Source organism: Stenella coeruleoalba, assembly GCF_951394435.1.
Source record: "Stenella coeruleoalba genome assembly, chromosome: 3".
NCBI lineage: Eukaryota > Metazoa > Chordata > Mammalia > Artiodactyla > Delphinidae > Stenella > Stenella coeruleoalba.
Genome location: NC_137148.1, coordinates 30,421,706 through 30,440,354, shown reverse-complemented (window position 1 = coordinate 30,440,354; position 18,649 = coordinate 30,421,706). Strand labels below are relative to the sequence as shown.

The 18,649-nt window shown below is 37.1% G+C and overlaps 1 protein-coding gene across 7 annotated transcripts in view; it reads left to right on the top strand.

The window, feature by feature from the left end:
- Positions 1-18,649, top strand: part of CPLANE1 (ciliogenesis and planar polarity effector complex subunit 1) — a 129,951-nt gene that overhangs the window by 79,738 nt on the left and 31,564 nt on the right. For all 7 annotated transcript variants that reach the window (XM_079916596.1, XM_079916597.1, XM_079916592.1 and 4 more), the window contains 4 exons: positions 1,985-2,072; positions 13,836-13,985; positions 17,463-17,493; positions 18,278-18,409. In XM_079916596.1, coding sequence (XP_079772722.1) covers positions 1,985-2,072; positions 13,836-13,985; positions 17,463-17,493; positions 18,278-18,409 — 401 coding nt within the window. The remainder of the gene's footprint in view (positions 1-1,984; positions 2,073-13,835; positions 13,986-17,462; positions 17,494-18,277; positions 18,410-18,649) is intronic.

Here is an 18,649-nt window from a genome sequence, read left to right as displayed (position 1 = left end):
GAGTGACTTTGCAAGGAGGAGGGCGTAGGTCACACACTTGTATTTTTTGAAGTTCCCGCAAATTCTGATACAGGTCCCCTCTCAGCCCAAGCCTTTCCAAACTGGAAGGTAGGGATTATGTCTTTTGCTTGGTGCATGCAGGCAATTGATAACTTTATTTAATGGCTGTCTCCGTGCTCTCATTTTTAGATTCTGACAGAAATAAAATCATGTTCATATAATAAAGACTTACTAATGGAACAGTTATTAGTAATTATAGTACAAGCTTGGGAGACAATTTCAAAAGAAGAGTTCTAAAAATGGTTGATCAAACTCTATTCTTCCGAGGTGACTACTTTGAAGGAAATAGAATTGATTTAAATGAAAGGTTTGGCATATTGGCTTAAAATGTTCTCACCCTATTATAATGCACACATAAATACAAAGATTTTTACTTGCCCATTTTAGTTTAAGAAAACAGCTTGTAGGTCTGGAAGAGGCTGAGGGACACCGTGGACACACCGACTACATGCCTTAAAGATACGGGTTCATGTTCTGGATTTGCAAGTCACTGAATTTCTCTGGGCCTTATTCCCTCATCTTTAAAATGGAAGGTTTTGTTTTCTTCAGATAAATACCCCAAAGTGGAATTGCTGGATTGTATGTTAGATCTATTTTTATTTTTTTTGAAGAACCTCCATACTGTTTTCCATAGTGGCTGCACTAATTTACATTCCCACCAGCAGTGCACAAGGGTTCCCTTTTCTCCACATCCTTGTCAATACTTGTCTCTTTGATAATAGCCATTCTGTCTGGCATGAGGTGATATCTCATTGTGGTTTTGATTTGCATTTCCTTGATGATTAGTGATGTTGAGCATCTTTTCATGTGCCTGTTGACCATCTGTATGTTGTCTTTGGAAAAATGTCTGTTCATGTCCTCTGCTCATTTTTAAATTGGATTGTTTGTTTTTTTGATATTGAGTTGTATGAGTTCTTTAAATATTTTACATATTAATCTCTTATTGGAGATAGTATTTGCAAATATTTTCTCCCAGTCTGTAGGTTGCCTTTCTGTTTTGTTGTTGGTTTCCTTCGCTGTGCAAAAGCTTTTTAGTTTGATGTAGTCTCTGTTTATTTTTGCTTTCTTGCACTTGCCTGGGGAGACAGATCCAAAAAATATATCACTAAGACCAACGTCAAAGAGTGTACTGCCTGTTTTCTTCTAGGAGTTTCATGGTTTCAGGTCTTACATATAAGTCTTTAATCCAGTTTGAGTTTATTTTTGTGTATGGTGTAAGAAAATGGTCTATGAAAATGGTTTCATTCTTTTAAGTGTAGCTGTCCAGTTTTCCCAACATCATTTGTTGAAGAGACTGTCTAAAACACAAAACAAATAAACATATAAAACAGAAACAGACTCATGTATACAGAGAACAAACCAGTGGTTGCCAGAGGGGAGGTGGATGGGAGATGGGCCGAATAGGTAAAGGGGATTAAGAGGTACAAACTACCATTTATTTTTTAAAAAAAATAAGTCATGGTGATGTAATGTACAGCACAGGGAAAATAGTCAATAATATTGTATAACTTTATATGATGTGTAGTGTATAAAAATATTGAATTACTGTGTTATACACCTGAAACTAGTATAACATTGTAAGTCAGCTATACTTCAATAAAAAATAAATAAAATAAAGGTGAACTATGTAAATAGAAGAAAAGTTTTGTCTAGATGGTAGTTATCATTCCTCCCCATTGTAAAATTTATAATGCAATTTTCCTGAACCTCTTAAAAGGTTAAATCGGTTAAGATACAAAATAAGTAAAAATTTACTCCTCTTCATCAGTTCTCACCATTTAGCTCATATTGGATTTAATCCTATTCTTTCATTTGTTGCATTAATACAAATGTGTAAAACCTACATAAAATCGTTTATGATGTTTTGAAATTATCAAACCATAAAATTTGTAGCAGTTATTTTGTTGTGCATGTTTTTCTACAGGTTGAACCTGTAGATCACATTGAGCTGTCTTCTGGCGCTGAATCTGAAAAAACACTGCCTTCAAAAACCGTTAACATTCCTGAAGAAGGTTTGTGAGGGGTCAAGGGTGGGACTGAAGCCTTTCTTTGAAAGAATAAGTATTTCTTTTTGGTGTGCCAGAACTGAGAATAGTTTTCTTATGGGAGCTGAAGCCATCCGTCCCCTCATTTTTAGATGAGGGCTTCCACCTCAGGCCAGTGTTTTTTCCGAGAAGCCCGACGCTGTACCCTCCCCTGGCGTTTGAACCAGAGGTGGACACTGTGGGCTGGACCTTAGTTTCTGTCACTCCACATCCGCGGCCACACACTGCTGAGGGTCACACAGAGCTTTGTGCTGAGGTGCTTGTTTGTCTGTGGTCATCAGCTGAGCTAGAATTTGAGGTTCAGGTTAAATGACACGGCAATGGTGAAGTATTACGTTTTTTCGTTTCTTATTGAATGAATGGAATTAGGGTAGTTATTTAAATAAATTTCTACTGTAACTATAGTTGTTTATATCTACATTCTCTCATTGAGTCTTGTCAGCAGTTTAATGCATTTTGCCAAAAAACAGGTTTTAGTTCATTGATTCTCTCTATTGTTTCTTAATTTTCTTTTTCATAAATTTCTACTCCTAGCTTTATTATTTTTTCTGCTTTTGGGGCCTTACCTTGTTGGATTTTTCCTAACTTCATTCTTTCTTTTTTTATTTTTTCTAATAAATGGCATTTGAGGCTGAACATGTTTCTGAAAGGACCCAGATAAGAGTGTTGATATGTTACATCTTTTGGTGGTGTTCAGATTGAAATAGTTAGCAGTTTATATTAAGGTTTCTTCTTTAGCTCATAAAAGGAGTTTTTAGCTTCCAAATATTATGGGGCTTGGGCTATATTTTTGTAATTTATTTCCATTTTCATTGTATTGTGATTAGATGAGTGTATAATAATGTCATTCTTAGATATTTGTTAACATTTCCCTCAGTATATACAGTCAGTTTTTGTAAATATTCTATGTTTATTTGAAAAGAATAAGCGTTTTATGTTGGTTTATATATATACACACACACATCTCCTACATAAAATCCTACATAAAATTTCATATATGGGGACTTCCCTGATGGTCCAGTTGTTAAGACTCTGCACTCCCAATTCAGGGGGCCCGTGTTCAATCCCTGGTCAGGGAACTAGATCCCGCATGCTACAACTAAGAGCACACATGCTGCAACTAAAGATCCTACATGTCGCAACTAAAGATCCTGCATGCCTCAACGAAGATCCCGCACATGGCAACGAAGATCCCGCACACGGCAACAAAGATCCCACATGGTGCAACTAAGACCCGGCACAGCCAAACAAACAAATAAATAAATAAATTCATATATGTAGTCACACACACATATATAATAGTCAGACTTCTAAATTATACTGTTCAGAAGGGTGCATTAAAAATTACCCACAATGATTGTGGAATTATTTATTTCTCTTTATAATTCTGTTAAATGTTTCTTTATGTAGTTGAGGCTATGCTATAAAATGAATATAGTTCATGATGATTATTTTTGTTGAATTTTGTCCCTTTTATCATTAATGACGCTCTTTATTCGCAGTAATGCTTTTTAGACTCAAAAGTCAATTTTGTCTAATATTAATATGTCCATTCCTGCTTTCTTTTGCCTGGTATATCTTTTTTAGTACTTTTTATTTTTAAAAAATTATAATGGAAAATTTCAAGCATATTTCAATAGCAGACAGAATAGTATAATTGACCTTCATGTACCCAACAATCACCTTTAACAATTACAAACTCATGGCCAATCCCACCCACTCTTCTACCTTTTCCTGAATTATTTTAAAGCAAATTCCAGACAGCACATTATTTTATCCATAAATATTTTATATGTATCTCTAAAAGATAAGGTCTCCTTTGAAAAAATAATAGTATTGTCATTTCTTTTTTAAAAAGTCTTGATACTGTCATGTATCTAATTAGTGTTCAACTATTGCCAGTTGCCTCATTTTAAAAAATAGTTTATTTGGTCTAGTTGGAGTCCATATACATGGCAGCTGGTTGATGGAGTAAAAGTTTCCTTTAACTTCTGTGTTACTCCTTTATCTCTCTTTTTCCCTTCTAGTTTATTTGTTGAAGAAACCTTGTTGTTTGTCCTTAAGTATTTTTTGGAATCTATAATTTACTAATTGAATCTCTGTGGTGTCGTTTAACATGTTCCTCTGTTCCCTGTATTTCCTGTACATTAGACATCCCTTTACTTTCAAACTGAGTGATTATGTTATAGCTGTGTCCAGCATACAGCTAGATTTCATTCTTTTAAATAACTACATAATTTGTGTTTTAATCATCAAGTATAATCAGTTTCCATTTACTGTGATTACTGATATATTTGTGCTTATTTCTATTATCTTATTTTGTGCTTCCTATTTACTCCTTATTTTTTCTTTACTTTCTGTCCTTTCTTTCCGTCTCTTGTATTGAGTTTTCTATATTCTCTGTTTCCCTATTTGTTTAGAAATAATGCATTCTATTTTTAATCTCCTAGTGATTATTCTTCAGTTTTCAACATTCAGAGTTGAGTGTTGAGATGAATATATTTACCTCCCAAACAATATAAGGACTTTAGACTTTTAACACTGATATGCCTTTTCACATTTTCTCTGATAATGTTTTCTAGTATTTTTGTTCTACCTTGTTTTTAACCCACCCACTTAGTCTCCTTTGTCTTGTATTTTTGCTGTTGTTGTTGTTAAACATTTTTTTTGTTTTTAATTTATTTATTTTTGGCTAGGTTGGGTCTTTGTTGCTGCGCCCAGGCTTTCTCTAGATGTGGCGAGCGGGGGCTACTCTTTGTTGCCGTGTGCGGGCTTCTCATTGTGGTGGCTTCTCTTGTTGCAGAGCATGGGCTCTAGGCACGCAGGCTTCAGTAGTTGTGGCTCGCGGGCTCAGTAGCTGTGGCTCGTGGGCTCTAGAGCGCAGGCTCAGTAGTTGTGGTGCACGGGCTTAGTTGGTCTGTGACATGTGGGATCTTCCCGGACCAGGGCTTGAACCCGTGTCCCCTGCATTGGCAGGTGGATTCTTAACCACTGCACTGTCTTGTATTTTTTTAAGTAAATACTAATTTGAATTTATCAGCATGTTTGCCAGTTTCTTTCCCCTCAGTTGCTTCTCTTTTAAAAAAAGTTGTAAATTGAATAGTGTACATATGTAAACAATAAATATATGAAACCAAAACAGAAGTTTCATCAAATAATACTTGTCCTTATTGCCTGATATGCACTCTGGCATTTTCTGTTCTGTGCCATTATTGCTTCTGGCATCCACTTCTTCGAGGATTGTTCTCTTCTTCCTTCCTTTATTAGTTCTTTCAACTAGAGTCTGTTAGTAGCAAGTTCTCCCAGTCTTTGAAAATAGTTTTAATTTTACTACAATTTGTGAGTGATGGCTTATAGCTAAGTACAAAATTCTAGGTTGATGCTTATTTCCCTCAGCATTGTAAAGATATTATTCCATTTTCCACTGACATCTCTAATTGCTGAGTTTATAATACCTATGTGCTGTCTAATTGCTGTTTTTTATCTCTTATTCCTTTTAAAGTTCTCCTCTTTATGTTTGGTTTATTTTGCATTTTTGATACAGTTTGTCTAGGTGTATATTTGTTTTTATTTATACTATATGGGAGTAGGAATGATTCTTTTATTTTTTTAATAGATCCTTATTGGAGTATAATTGCTTCACAATACTGTGTTAGTTTCTGTTGTACACCAAAGCGAATCAGCCATATGCATACATATGTCCCCATATCCCCTCCCTCTTGAGCCTCCCTCGCATCCTCCCTATCCCACCCCTCTAGGTCATCGCAAAGCACCGAGCTGATCTCCCTGTGCTATGGCGGCTGCTTCCCACTAGCTAACTATTTTACATTCGGTAGTGTATATATGTCGATGCTACTCTCACTTTGCCCAACTTCCCCCTCCCACCCCGTGTCCTCAAGTCCATTCTCTATGTCTACATCTTTATTCCCACCCTGAAACTAGGTTCATCGGTACCATTTTTTTTTTTTTTTTTTAGATTCCACATATATGCGTTAGAATACGGTATTCGTTTTTCTCTTTCTGACGTACTTCAGTTTGTATGACAGACTCTAGGTCCATCCACCTTACTACAAATAACTCAATTTTGTTTCTTTTTATGGCTGAGGAATGTTCCATTGTATATATGTGCCACATCTTCTTTATCCGTTCATCTGTGGATGGACATTTAGGTTTGTTCCATGTCCTAGCTATTGTGAATAGTGCTGCAGTGAACATTGTGGTACATGTCTCTCTTTTAATTATGGTATTTTCAAGGTATATGCCAGTAGTGAGATTGCTGGGTCATATGGTAGTTCTATTTTTAGTTTTTTAATGAACCTCCATACTGTTTTCCATAGTGGTTGTATCAATTTACATTCCCACCAGCAGTGCAGGAGGGTTCCCTTTTCACCACACCATTTCCAGCATTTATTGTTTCTAGACTTTTTGATAATAGCCATTCTGACAGGCATGAGGTGATACCTCATTGTAGTTTTGATTTGTATTTCTCTAATAATTAGTGATGTTGAGAACCTTTCCATGTGCCTCTTGGCCATCTCTATGTCTTGGTGAAATGTCTATTTAGGTCTTCCGCCCATTTTTTAATTAGATTGTTTGTTATCTTGGTATTGATCTCCATGAGCTGTTTGTATATTTTGGAGATTAATCCTTTGTCTGTTGTTTCATTTGCAAATACTTTCCCCCATTCTGAGGGTTGTCTTTTTGTCTTGTTTATGGTTTCCTTTGCTGTGCAAAAGCTTTTAAGCTTAATTAGGTCCCATTTGGTTTTTTTTGTTTGTTTTTATTTCTGTTACTCTAGGAGGTGGGTCAAAAAAATCATGCTGTGATTTATGTCAAAGAGTGTTTTTCCTATGTTTTCCTCTAAGAGTTTTATAGTGTCTGGTCTTACATTTCAGTCTTTAATCCATTTGGAGTTTATTTTTGTGTATGGTGTTAGGGAGTGTTCTAATTTCATTCTTTTACATGTAGCTGTCCAGTTTTCCCAGCACCACTTATTGAAGAGGCTGTCCTTTCTCCATTGTATGTTCTTGCCTCCCTTGTCATAAATTAGGTGACCATATGTGCATTGGTTTATCTCTGGGCATTCTATCCTGTACCATTGATCTATATTTCTGTTTTTGTGCCAGTACCATACTGTCTTGATTACTGTAGCTCTGTGGTATAGTTTGAAGTCGGGGAGCCTGATTCCTCCAACTCCGTTTTTCTTTCTCAAGGTTGCTTTGACTATTTGGGGTCTTTTGTGTTTCCATACGAATTGTAAAATTTTTTGTTCTAATTTTGTGAAGAATGCCATTGGCAGTTTGATAGGGATTGCATTGAATCTGTAGATTGCTTTGGGTAGTATAGTCATTTTCACAATGTTGATTCTTCCAATCCAAGAACATGGTATATCCCTCCATCTATTTATTTCATCTTTGATTTCTTTCATCCGTGTTCTGTAGTTTTCTGAGTACAAGTCTTTCGCCTCCTTAGGCAGGTTTATTCCTAGATATTTCATTCTTTTTGTTGTGATGGTTAATGGGATTGTTTCCTTAATTTCTCTTTCTGATATTTCGTTGTTGGTGTATAGGAATGCCAGAGATTTCTGTGCATTAATGTTGTATCCTGCAACCTTACCAAATTCATTGATTAGTTCTAGTAGTTTTCTGGTGGCATCTTTAGGATTTTCTATGTGTAGTGTCATGTCATCCGCAAACAATGACAGTTTTACTTCTTCTTTTCCAATTTGTATTCCCTTTGTTTCTTTTTCTTCTCTGATTGCCGTAGCTAGGACTTCCAAAACTATGTTGAATAAAAGTGATGAGAGGAGCTTCCCTGGTGACGCAGTGGTTGAGAGTCCGCCTGCCGTTGCAGGGGACACGGGTTCGTGCCCCGGTTGGGGAAGATCCCACATGCCGCAGAGCAGCTGGGCCCGTGAGCCACGGCTGCTGAGCGTGCGCGTCCAGAGCCTGTGCTCCGCGACAGGAGAGGCCACGACAGTGAGATGCCCGCGTACCGCAAAAAAAAAAAAAAAGAACAAAAGTGGTGAGAGCAGAAATCCTTGTCTTGTTCCTGATCTTAGTGGAAATGCTTTCAGTTTTTCACCATTGAGTATGATGTTTTCTGTGGGTTTGTCATATATGGCCTTTATTATGTTGAGGTAGGTTCCCCCAGTGCCCGCTTTCTGGTAAGTTTTTATCATAAGTGGGTGTTGAATTTTGTCAAAAGCTTTTTCTGCATCTATTGAGTTGATCTTATGGTTTTTATTCCTTAATTTGTTAATGTGGTTTCATCACATTGATTGATTTGCATATATTGCAGAATCCTTGCATCCGTGGGATAAATCCTACTTGATCATGGTGTATGGTCCTTTTAATGTGCTGTTGTATTCTGTTTGCTAGTTTTTTGTTCAGGGTTTTTACATCTTTGTTCATCAGTGATATTGGTCTATAATTTTCTTATTTTGTGATGTCTTTTTCTGGTTTTGGTATCAGGGTGATGGTGGCTTCGTATAATGAATTTGGGAGTGTTTCTTCCTCTGCAATTTTTTCAAGAGTTTGAAAAGGATGGGTGTTAGCTCTTCTGTAAATGTTTGATAGAATTCGCCTGTGAAGCCATCTAGTCCTGGACTTTTGTTTGTTGGAAGATTTTTAATTACAGTTTGGATTTCATTACTTATGATAGGTCTGTTTATATTTTCTAATTCTTCCTGGTTCAGCCTTGGAAAATTGTAGCTTTCCAAGAATTTGTCCATTTCTTCGTGGTTGTCCATTTTATTGACATACAGTTGTTTCTGGTAGTCTCTTGTATTCCTTTGTATTTCTGAGTTGTCTGTTGTGATTTCTCCTTTTTCATTTCTAATTTTATCGATTTGCATCCTCTCCCTTTTTTTCTTGTTGAGTCTGGATAAGGGTTTATCAATTTTGTTTATCTTCTCAAAGAAGCAGCTTTTAGTTTTATTGATCTTTGCTATTGTTTTCTTTGTTTCTATTTCATTTATTTCTGCTCTGATTTTTATGATTTACTTCCTTCTACTGACTTTGGGTTTTCTTTGTTCTTCTTTCTCTAGTTGTTTTAAGCGTAGGGTTAGATTGTTCATTTGAGATTTTTCTTGTTTCTTAAGGTGAGATTGAATTGCTCTAAACTTCCCTCTTGGAACTGCTTTTGCTGCCTCCCATTGGTTTTTGGGTCATCGTGTTTTCATTGTCATTTGTTTGTATGTGTTGTTTTATTTCTTCGTTAATTTCTTCAGTGATCTCTTGGTTATTTAGTAGCGCGCTCTTTAGCCTCCATATATTTGTGTTTTTTACAGTTTTTTTTTCCTGTAATTCATTTGCAATATCATAGCGTTGTGGTCAGAAAAGATGCTTGGTATGATTTCAATTTTCTTAAATTTACCGAGGCTTGATTTGTGACCCAAGGTGTGATCTGTCTTGGAGAATGTTCCATGTGCACTTGAGAAGATCAAGTGTATTCTGCCACTTTTGGGTGGAATGTTCTATAAATATCAATTAAATCTATCTGGTCTTTTGTGTCACTTAAAGCTTGTGTTTCCTTATTTATTTATTTTTGATGATCTGTCCATTGGTTTAAGTGGTGTGTTATGGTTTAAGTGGTGTGTTAAAGTCCCCTTCTATTATTGTGTTACTGTCAATTTTTCCTTTCATGGTTGTTAGCATTTGCCTTATGTAGTGAGGTGCTCCTATTTTGGGTGCATAAACATTTATAATTGTTATATCTTCTTGGATTGATCCTTTGATCATTATGTAGTGTCCTTCTTTGTCTCTTGTAATAGTCTTTATTTTAAAGTCTATTTTATTGGATACGAGTATTGCTACTCCAGCTTTCTTTTGATTTCCATTTGTATGGAATATCTTTTTCCATCCCTTCACCTCAGTCCATAGGTGTCCCTAGGTCTGAAGTGGGTCTCTTGTAGACAGCATATATATGGGTTTTGTTTTTGTATCCATTCAGCCAGTCTGTGTCTTTTGGTTGGGGCATTTAATCCATTTACATTCAAGGTTATTATCCATGTGTATCTTCCTGTTACCATTTTCTTAATTGTTTTGGGTTTGTTTTTGTGGGTCTTTTTCTTCTCTTGCGTTTCCTGCCTAGAGAAGTTTCTTTAGCATTTGTTGTAAAGCTGGTTTCGTGGTGCTGAATTCTCTTAGCTTTTGCTTGTCTGAAAAGTTTTTGATTTCTCCCTCAAATCTGAATGAGATCCTTAATGTGTAGAGTAATCTTGGTTGCAGGTTTTTGTCTTTCATCATGTTAAGTATATCCTGCCGCTCCCTTCTGACCTGCAGAGTTTCTGCTGAAAAATCAGCTGATAACTTTATGGGGATTCCTTTATATGTTATTTTTTGTTTTTCCCTTGCTGCTTTTAATATATTTTCTTTGAATTTTATTTTTGTTAGTTTGAGTAATGTGTGTCTTGTTGTGTTTTTCCTAGGGTTAATGCTGTATGGGACTCTCTGGGCTTCCTGGACTTGGGTGACTATTTCCTTTCCCATGTTAGGGAACTTTTTGACTATAATCTCTTCAGATGTTTTCTCAGACCCTTCCTTTTCCCTTCTTCTTCTGGGACCCCTATAATTAGAATGTTGGTGCGTTTAGTGTTGTCCCAGAGGTCTCTGAGGGTGTCTTCAATTCTTTTCATTTTTTTTTCTTTATTCTGCTCCTTGGCAGTTATTTCCACCATTCTGTCTTCCAGCTCACTTACTCGTGCTTCTGCCTCAGTTATTCTTTTATTGACTCCTTCTAATGTATTTTTCATTTCAGTTATTTTGTTGTTCATCTGTGTTTGTTTGTTCTTTAGATCTTCTAGATCTCTGTTAAACATTTCTTGTATTTTCTCAATCTTGTATTGCCTCCATTCTACTTCCAGATTCTGGATCATCTTTACTATGATTACTCTGAATTCTTTTACAGGTAGATTGCCTATTTCCTCTTCATTTATTTGGTGTTGTAGGTTTTTACCTTGCTCCTTCATCTGTGACATATCTTTTTGCCGTCTCATTTTTTTTTTTAATAAGTGGGATTGTGTTCCTGTCTAACTGGTTGTTTGGCCTGAGGCTTCCAACACTGGAGTTTATAGGCTGTTGGGTAGAGCTGGGTGTTGGTGCTGAGATGAGGACCTCCGTGAGACCTCACTCCAATGAATATTCTGAGGTTCTCTGTTAGTCCAGTGGTTCCGACACAGAGCTCCCACCGCAGGAGCTTCAGTCTGACCTCCTGCTCATGAACCAAGATCCCACAAGCCGCATGTGATGGCAAAAAAAAAAAAAAAAAAAAAATGAGAGAACAATAACAAAGTAAAAAATAGACTAGGAAACTAACAGATATGTTAGAAAGAATATAAAAATAAAAATATAGTTGAATCAACAATCAGAAGGTACAACAGTACACAATAGTGAAAAAGAGAAGGAGGGAAAAGAGGGAAAAAGAAAAGAAAAGAAAAAAAAAACAACAACAGGGAAAAGGCCTTGGCTGTGGAGGGTGGGTCCTAAGCAAGGGTGAGGTTTAGGTGGTGGGCGGGGCCAAAGCTCAGGACCCACAGGACTGGAAAAGGCCCTGGGGGCTATGGGAGGGTGGGGCTAGGCTCCAGGAACAGAAGGGGCCCAGATGTGCCCCCCACCCCTGGTCTCAGAGGGTGGGGGACCTCACCTGGGAGCCCAGCAGGTTGTCTGGCCTCAAGTGGGCAGGGCAAACGCCCTCCTCTCCTCTTCTGCTCCTCCGGTCCCGGAGGGCCTCTCCCGCCTGCCTCTCCTGATCTCCCCGGGTCTCCCTCCTACGCCCTCAGTACCCACGCCACCTGGAGGGGGCTTTGGAGGACAGGGAACCAGCCTGGGAGGAATGATTCTTTAATTTACAGATTTAACACTGGGAATTTTTCATCTGGTTTCTTTTGGAGTATTGCTTCCTTCCCATTCTTTCTGTTCTGTTTTCTAAAACACTTGTTAGAGGTATGTTGGAACTTCTCAGTCTATTTCTTGTCTTTTAATCACTTCTTAATTTCCACCTTTTTAATCTCTCAGTGATGTGCTCAGGATGTTTCCTCAGATCTCTCTCTCTTAGTTTACGAATTCTCTCTTCTGCTGTGTTGTCTTTGCTGTAGGATTTTAATTTTGGTGACTGCATTCTTAATGTCTAGAAGTTTTGTTTCTTTTTCAAATCTATCTGTTCTTTGGATGTAGTCTGTCCTGTTCTTTTATTGTGGTTTCTATACCTTCTTTCATCAATTTAATTATTTTAGTAATATTTTATGCCCTTTCAGATTATTTTATTTTCTTGTGTGCATATTCTTGATTGTCAAATCTATATACTGTCCTCAGGGTTGCTTGTTTCTTTGTGTGAGTTTTAATTTTTTTATCATGAGCTTATTTTGTAGGGGGTGGTTCTGCTAGGTTGTATATGTTTTTCTTTGGAGGTTTTTTTTTTTTTTTTTTTTTGTGCAGTATGCGGGCCTCTCACCACTGTGGCCTCTCCCATTGTGGAGCACAGGCTCTGGACGCGCAGGCTCAGCGGTCATGGCTCACGGGCCCAGCCACTCTGTGGCATGTGGGATCCTCCCGCACCGGGGCACGAACCCGTGTCCCCTGCATCGGCAGTGGACTCTCAACCACTGCACCACCAGGGAAGCCCTGGAGTGGTTTTATATTTACTTCTTGCTGTTACTGAAGTATAAAAAAATGGGGACAAGTTTATATATATATTTTTTTGGCTTGGAGTTGCTGTACTACATAGATAGTATAAATTCAGATCCCACATTTGCCTGTAGCAAGACAGGGGGTTCTATTTCTCAGAGTTGACTTTTATTTTTCTCCCGTCCACTATCCATGGAGATAGAAAACTTCTTTGCTGCTTTTTTAGGGCAGAGTTTTTCTTATCTGCATTTTTAAAAAAATTTTATTTGTTTTTGGCTGCGTTGGGTCTTCGTTGCTGCGCGTGGGTTTCTCTCTAGTGCAGAGAGCGGGGGCTACTCTTCGTTGTGGTGCGCGGGCTTCTCATTGCAGTGGCTTCTCTTGTTGCGGAGCACGGGCTCTAGGCTCATGGGCTTCAGTAGTTGTGGCTCTCAGACTCTAGAGTGCAGGCTCAGTAGTTGTGGCGCACAGGCTTAGTTGCCCCACGGCATGTGGAATCTTCCCAGACCAGGGCTCGAACCCATGTCCCCTGTGTTGGCAGGCGGATTCTCAACCACTGTGCCACCAGGGAAGCCCTCTTACCTGCATGTTATGGACAGAACTGTCCTTCAGCACTCTGAGCCATAGGAAGGTAGCTCAGTTCCCCTCACTGCAATCTGCAGAAACCACGTCTCCTGTTCCTCCGTGGACTATGCCAGCATCATTGTCCATTTATTGCCCAGCTTTGAATTCCTTTTGCTTTTATGGCACCAGAAGATTTCTTTATTTACAGGTCTTGGTTGTGTATGAAACTGTTTTGTTTTGTTTTTTTAAATTTAGCATTTCTCCTTTGTTTTATAACAGGGCATGGGCCTATCCACTGTAGCTCAATCTGAAGTTGATAGTAACTTTAATAGTTTTTTGTTTTTTTTTAACCATGAGGGAATTTAAATTTTAAATATTGTATTAAATTATTTTATTATGGGGTAAATAGAAAGCTATCAGAATAATATGTTGTAAACTTCTAATGTGTCTGTTGCCATGTGGAAGTGTTAGCTAAGTGCTATGTCTTTCCCATGTGATTTTTTTCTGCTGTTTTCTTTTAATTGTAATATATTACTATGGATAGTGCATTTCCTGACTCATACGAATAAAGAAGATCAAAGGGACAACGAACAGATTTCAGTAACGGAAACTCATCCTAGTCAGAAAACCTGTGTGTTTCCTTCTGCCGATTCAGCTGTCAGCCTTTCCAGTGACCAGAATTTGACTTCTCCTGGTATCGTTCTTAACTTTTTTCATTTACTCTTATTTTCCAATACTCGTACTGAAGAGTACTTACTAGGAATATAATTGTGAAGGATTCGTGAAGCCGTTTGGCAATACTTATAAGTTTCGGGGAAGGGATGTTAAGAATTGTGCTATTCACGTGAAGAGCTACGTCATCTTGTCACCTTCATAAGATACACTGCAAACGTGTCATATCTCTGTGTAACTTATTAATGTTAAATACATAGCAACTGAAGTATTATACCATTATACTGGTATATTATACTATAACACTATAATATTTGAGTTTTATAAAAATTAAGAAATTCCAACTCTGTCAATTATGAGAGTTTTGATTTGGAAACAATAATAATAGCTGTAATTTATTGAGCCTCTGCCATGTGCCAGACGTTGTTTTACATGCATTGACCCTGGTGTAAGCCTGACCTGTGACGTAGCTACCATTATTATCCCCATTTTACAGTTGAGGATATTGAGCCTTAGACAAGTTCAGTGCCACAGTTCATTCCATTTCATTTGGAGCTGGCAATTCAAAATGCTGTCCCTTGGTCCTGACAAATACTTTGTGTCATATAAATAGCAGGGCATACTAGGAACTTCCCTGGTGGCGCAGTGGGTAAATAGCAGGGCATACTAAATATCACAGTTGTACCACTAACAGTGGCTTTAAATATTTTTTTTGTCCTCAGATATTTATGGTCAATAATGATGATTCTACTGAATGTTTACAGTATGTTTTATTACCATTATTAACTTAATATAATCAGTTAAGAAATGCTATTTTTAAATGACATTGCTGTTATTTAAACAAAAGCTATTAAGAAGCTGGTTTAAACTTTGTAATTTTTTTCTCTAAGTTCTTTCTAGATTCTCTTTGTATTTCAGTCATCATCACATGGGTATAATCATTTTTACTTCATAGAGTTGTTGAGAAGATTAGGTACTATATAGAGAGCAATTAGCTGAGAATCTGTTTGATTCCTATAGGTTCTTGGTTACCAGTATCTTTCCTCTTCCCTCTTATGGGTGGGGAGAGAATTGAGAAATGAGGTTAAAGAGGCTTTAGTGGGTTCTAGCTGTATCTGAGAAGTCTAAACTCCATTTTGTACTTGGGAATCATTGGTAAATTCTGAGCAGTGGAGGTTAGGAAGAGGTTAGGAAGAGGACCAGGGTGGAGGCCTAGGTCAGTTAGTGAGCTGTTAGATTAACCTGACCTGTGCAGTGATGAGGGCCTGGGCAGTGCTGTGGGAAAGGAGAAGCAACAAGAGACATTCTGAATAGGCAGCTGATGATACGCACTGACTAAGTGGTTGGAAAGGAAGGAGAACGTGAATGGCTGGTTAGCATTGTCAAACTAAGAGCAAGGATATCACCAGGTCTTAACATCAAACTCTAGAGCATTTTCGGACCACATGTAGCATTTAAGGTGATGCAGGGCCATGTCATATTTAGGATTTAGTTTTTGATAAGGAAGTAGAGCTTGCTGAGAGCTTTAGGCTTAAAAAACAGATGTAAAAGCCTTTTGCCTAATTGTATAGTTAAGACTTAGAGAGTGTATCAGTTTTCTGCAAGAAAGATGGAAAAAGGAGAAAAGCTGAGGACCAACCTGTGAAATGCCACCCATTAGAGAGCAAGGGGAGCCCCTACCTCCAGTGAGGGAAATGGATGAGCAGACTCTGGTAAAGGGGTTTTCAAGAAAAAGTGAGTGACTAACAGTTTCACAAGCCGCCAGAAAGTCAAGAATGAAGACTGAGTTTTTTTTAAGGACTTGAGGACTTTCAGTGTAATATCAAGGGTAGAAGGTTGGGGACGAAGACAGGCTCAAGAAGCTGTTAAGTGTAGGCAACTTAAGAATTCTGACAGTAAAAGGAAATGAGAAAAATGAAGATAGAAATGAGATAAATGAAATGAAGTCAAAGATCATTTCGAGTTGGGGATAAATATAAACTCTTATGTTTAAAGGCAGAAGAAAAGGAAGTACTAGGAAAAGAGAAATTGAGAGTACCAGGTTAAGGCGATGATTCATTCAGGATTGTAATAGCTTCTTAAACTCTAAGGCAAGAAGAAAAAACAAGGAGAAGTGTCAATAAATGTCATAACACATGTCAAGGTGGATAAATAAAAATGTTTTTTCTCTAGTATTCAATGTTTAATTATAAATTAAAAAAGAAACCTAATTAGTATTTTTTTAGAAGTGCAGAATTTAGATGCCCTAATGGGTGTTTTCTTCTCCATGGTTGACTTCTTGGAAAGATGTACAGTCATTCCTTTACTTCTAGTGCTCACAAATAGCTCAAATTTACTCTTTTGAAACTGACTTTAACTTCTTAGCAAATTCTTCTGAGTGTTCTTGTCAGTGCCAAATAATTTAGTCACTGAGAATGGATTTAATTTTTGTTAACAGCCATAAGTTACTCAGAGGTGTTTCTGATAAGTGAATTAAATGATCAGGCTGAGTGTCACTGTTTGGAATTTTTTAAAAAAAGGAATCGTCACTATCAAGGAATGAAGCTGATCCATTGTGTCTAGTAAATTGTGAAGCCTGTCCCAAAGAAAAAGTTCCAAAAATGCTTTGAAAATGAAGTAAGGATAGAATCTTCCTATGTAACTACTTTTAAAAGTAGTTATTTGAATATAACACTTCTCTGCCTTTTGATGAAAGGAATGTTTCATTTCTTAGTCAGATCTTTTATATCTCATTAGCCTATATGTACACCATTATCGAAGAACTCGCAAATGACCAGACTCTGAGAGCAAAGATAATGTAAAATTCTTGATTTGAGGATTAACAAACAAAACAACATGTGCTTAAGAAAGCAAAATTGTTTTAATATTAAAAACATGTGAGCATGGATGATATAATAAAGGACATGATGAACATGGGCCTTAAACCAAAAAAAAAAATGTGGATGTTCTAAGTCTTAGAGGCAGGGTGGATTTATCTTAGGATAAGAAAATCTTAACAAGGAAGTGTTTTTGACAAGAGATGTCAGGACACTTTTCCCTGTATTAACTCAATTCTCTTTGAGGGTTAAACATACAGAAAATTGAGTAGACCAAGTGTTTTGCTTTAAAGACGTGTTGTTAATATTGGACAAGGTTTAAAAATTATTCTTTGGGGCATATTCTTCCAAGTAAAGGCTCTTGGAGTTAAATTAGATATTTTCCCAAAAGTATTCCTTTTAGATCATCAGAAGTTTTTGTTTTTTGTTTTTTTAGTAAATCTCACTCCAGTATTCTAAACTGTGTATGAAGCAAAGAAAGATTGTACCTCCTAAAATGTATTATTCAGAGTACTCTGGATAGAAAAGTAATAATCTTAAAATGTGGACAATATTCACTACCAAATGGAGGTTTAAAAATATTTCAGTTTCTGTATATATAATTTCTAGATCAGGTTAATAATCGAAAATAGAAAAAGTAACTGACCTGAAATTTTTATTAATAGTAATGTTTTTTTTTTAAGGTGTGAATAACAGTGATGAATTATTTGAGAGGTAAATATCTTAAGAATTAATTCACAGTTTTACTTAGAGTTAGGTATAAATTATGTGTTGTGGAAATTTTGTTGTTCATATGTATATAAACTTCTACACTACATATTTTTTGTGGATTAAAGGAATGTAATTCCCATTGGGAATGGGGTGTTTTAAGATAGCAGTCCCCAACCTTTTTGGCACCAGGGACTGGTTTCTTGGAAGACAGTTTTTCCACAGATGTCAGGGCTGGGGGATGAGTATTGTTCGGGTAGTAATGCGAGCAGTGGGAAGCGGCAGATGAAGTTCTCGCTCACCCACCGTGCTCACCTCCTGCTGTGTGGCCCTGTTCCTGACAGGCCACAGACCAGTAGCGGAGTAGTGGTCCACAGCCCCGGGGTGGGGCCTCCTGTTTTAAGAAACTGAGGATTGTTATATTGTATCCCTTACTGTTCAGCATAGGTAATTAGAATACAGTAGCTTACATTTGCTACATTTTCTTTTACTACGTATGTATTAAATTTCAATAGGCAGGACAGGTTGTTGTCCTAGTTGTCCCAGTTGTCCCCTAGGCCTTACGTTTACTCCTTTGAGAGTGCATATGAAGTTATCAATTATTGATGATTAGGCTTTTCCACCGAGGATTACTGGAATTAAAGCAATAGAAGGAAATTAGTTATATGTTTATCATTTTTTGTGTTCATTTATACTCTTGGAGAGCATAGTTTTACATGTTCATTTTTGCTTAATGTAATTAAGTTGTAGATACTGATTTATATCTCTCATACTGCATTTGGGAATGAAGTGTTTCAGTAGATCCGCTCCAGATGAGTGAACTGACTGATATTGCAGACATTATCAATGACCTTATAGCAAAAGATGGAGTTTCCAGTGAAGAGCTTGGCTTAACAGAACAACAGGCGAGGAGCATCTCCAGGTAATCATTGAATAATTCATTTTTAACCTGCTTAAAATGTTTATAGTTAAGAATATTTAAAATTGACCATATTTTATGTGACTTTATTTTTACCTCTTTATTGGCGTATAATTGCTTTACAATGTTGTGTTAGTTTCTGCTTTATAGCAAAGTGAATCACCTATATGTATACATATATCCCCATATCCCCTCCCTCTTGAGCTTCCCTCCCACCCTCCCTATCCCACCCCTCTAGGTGGT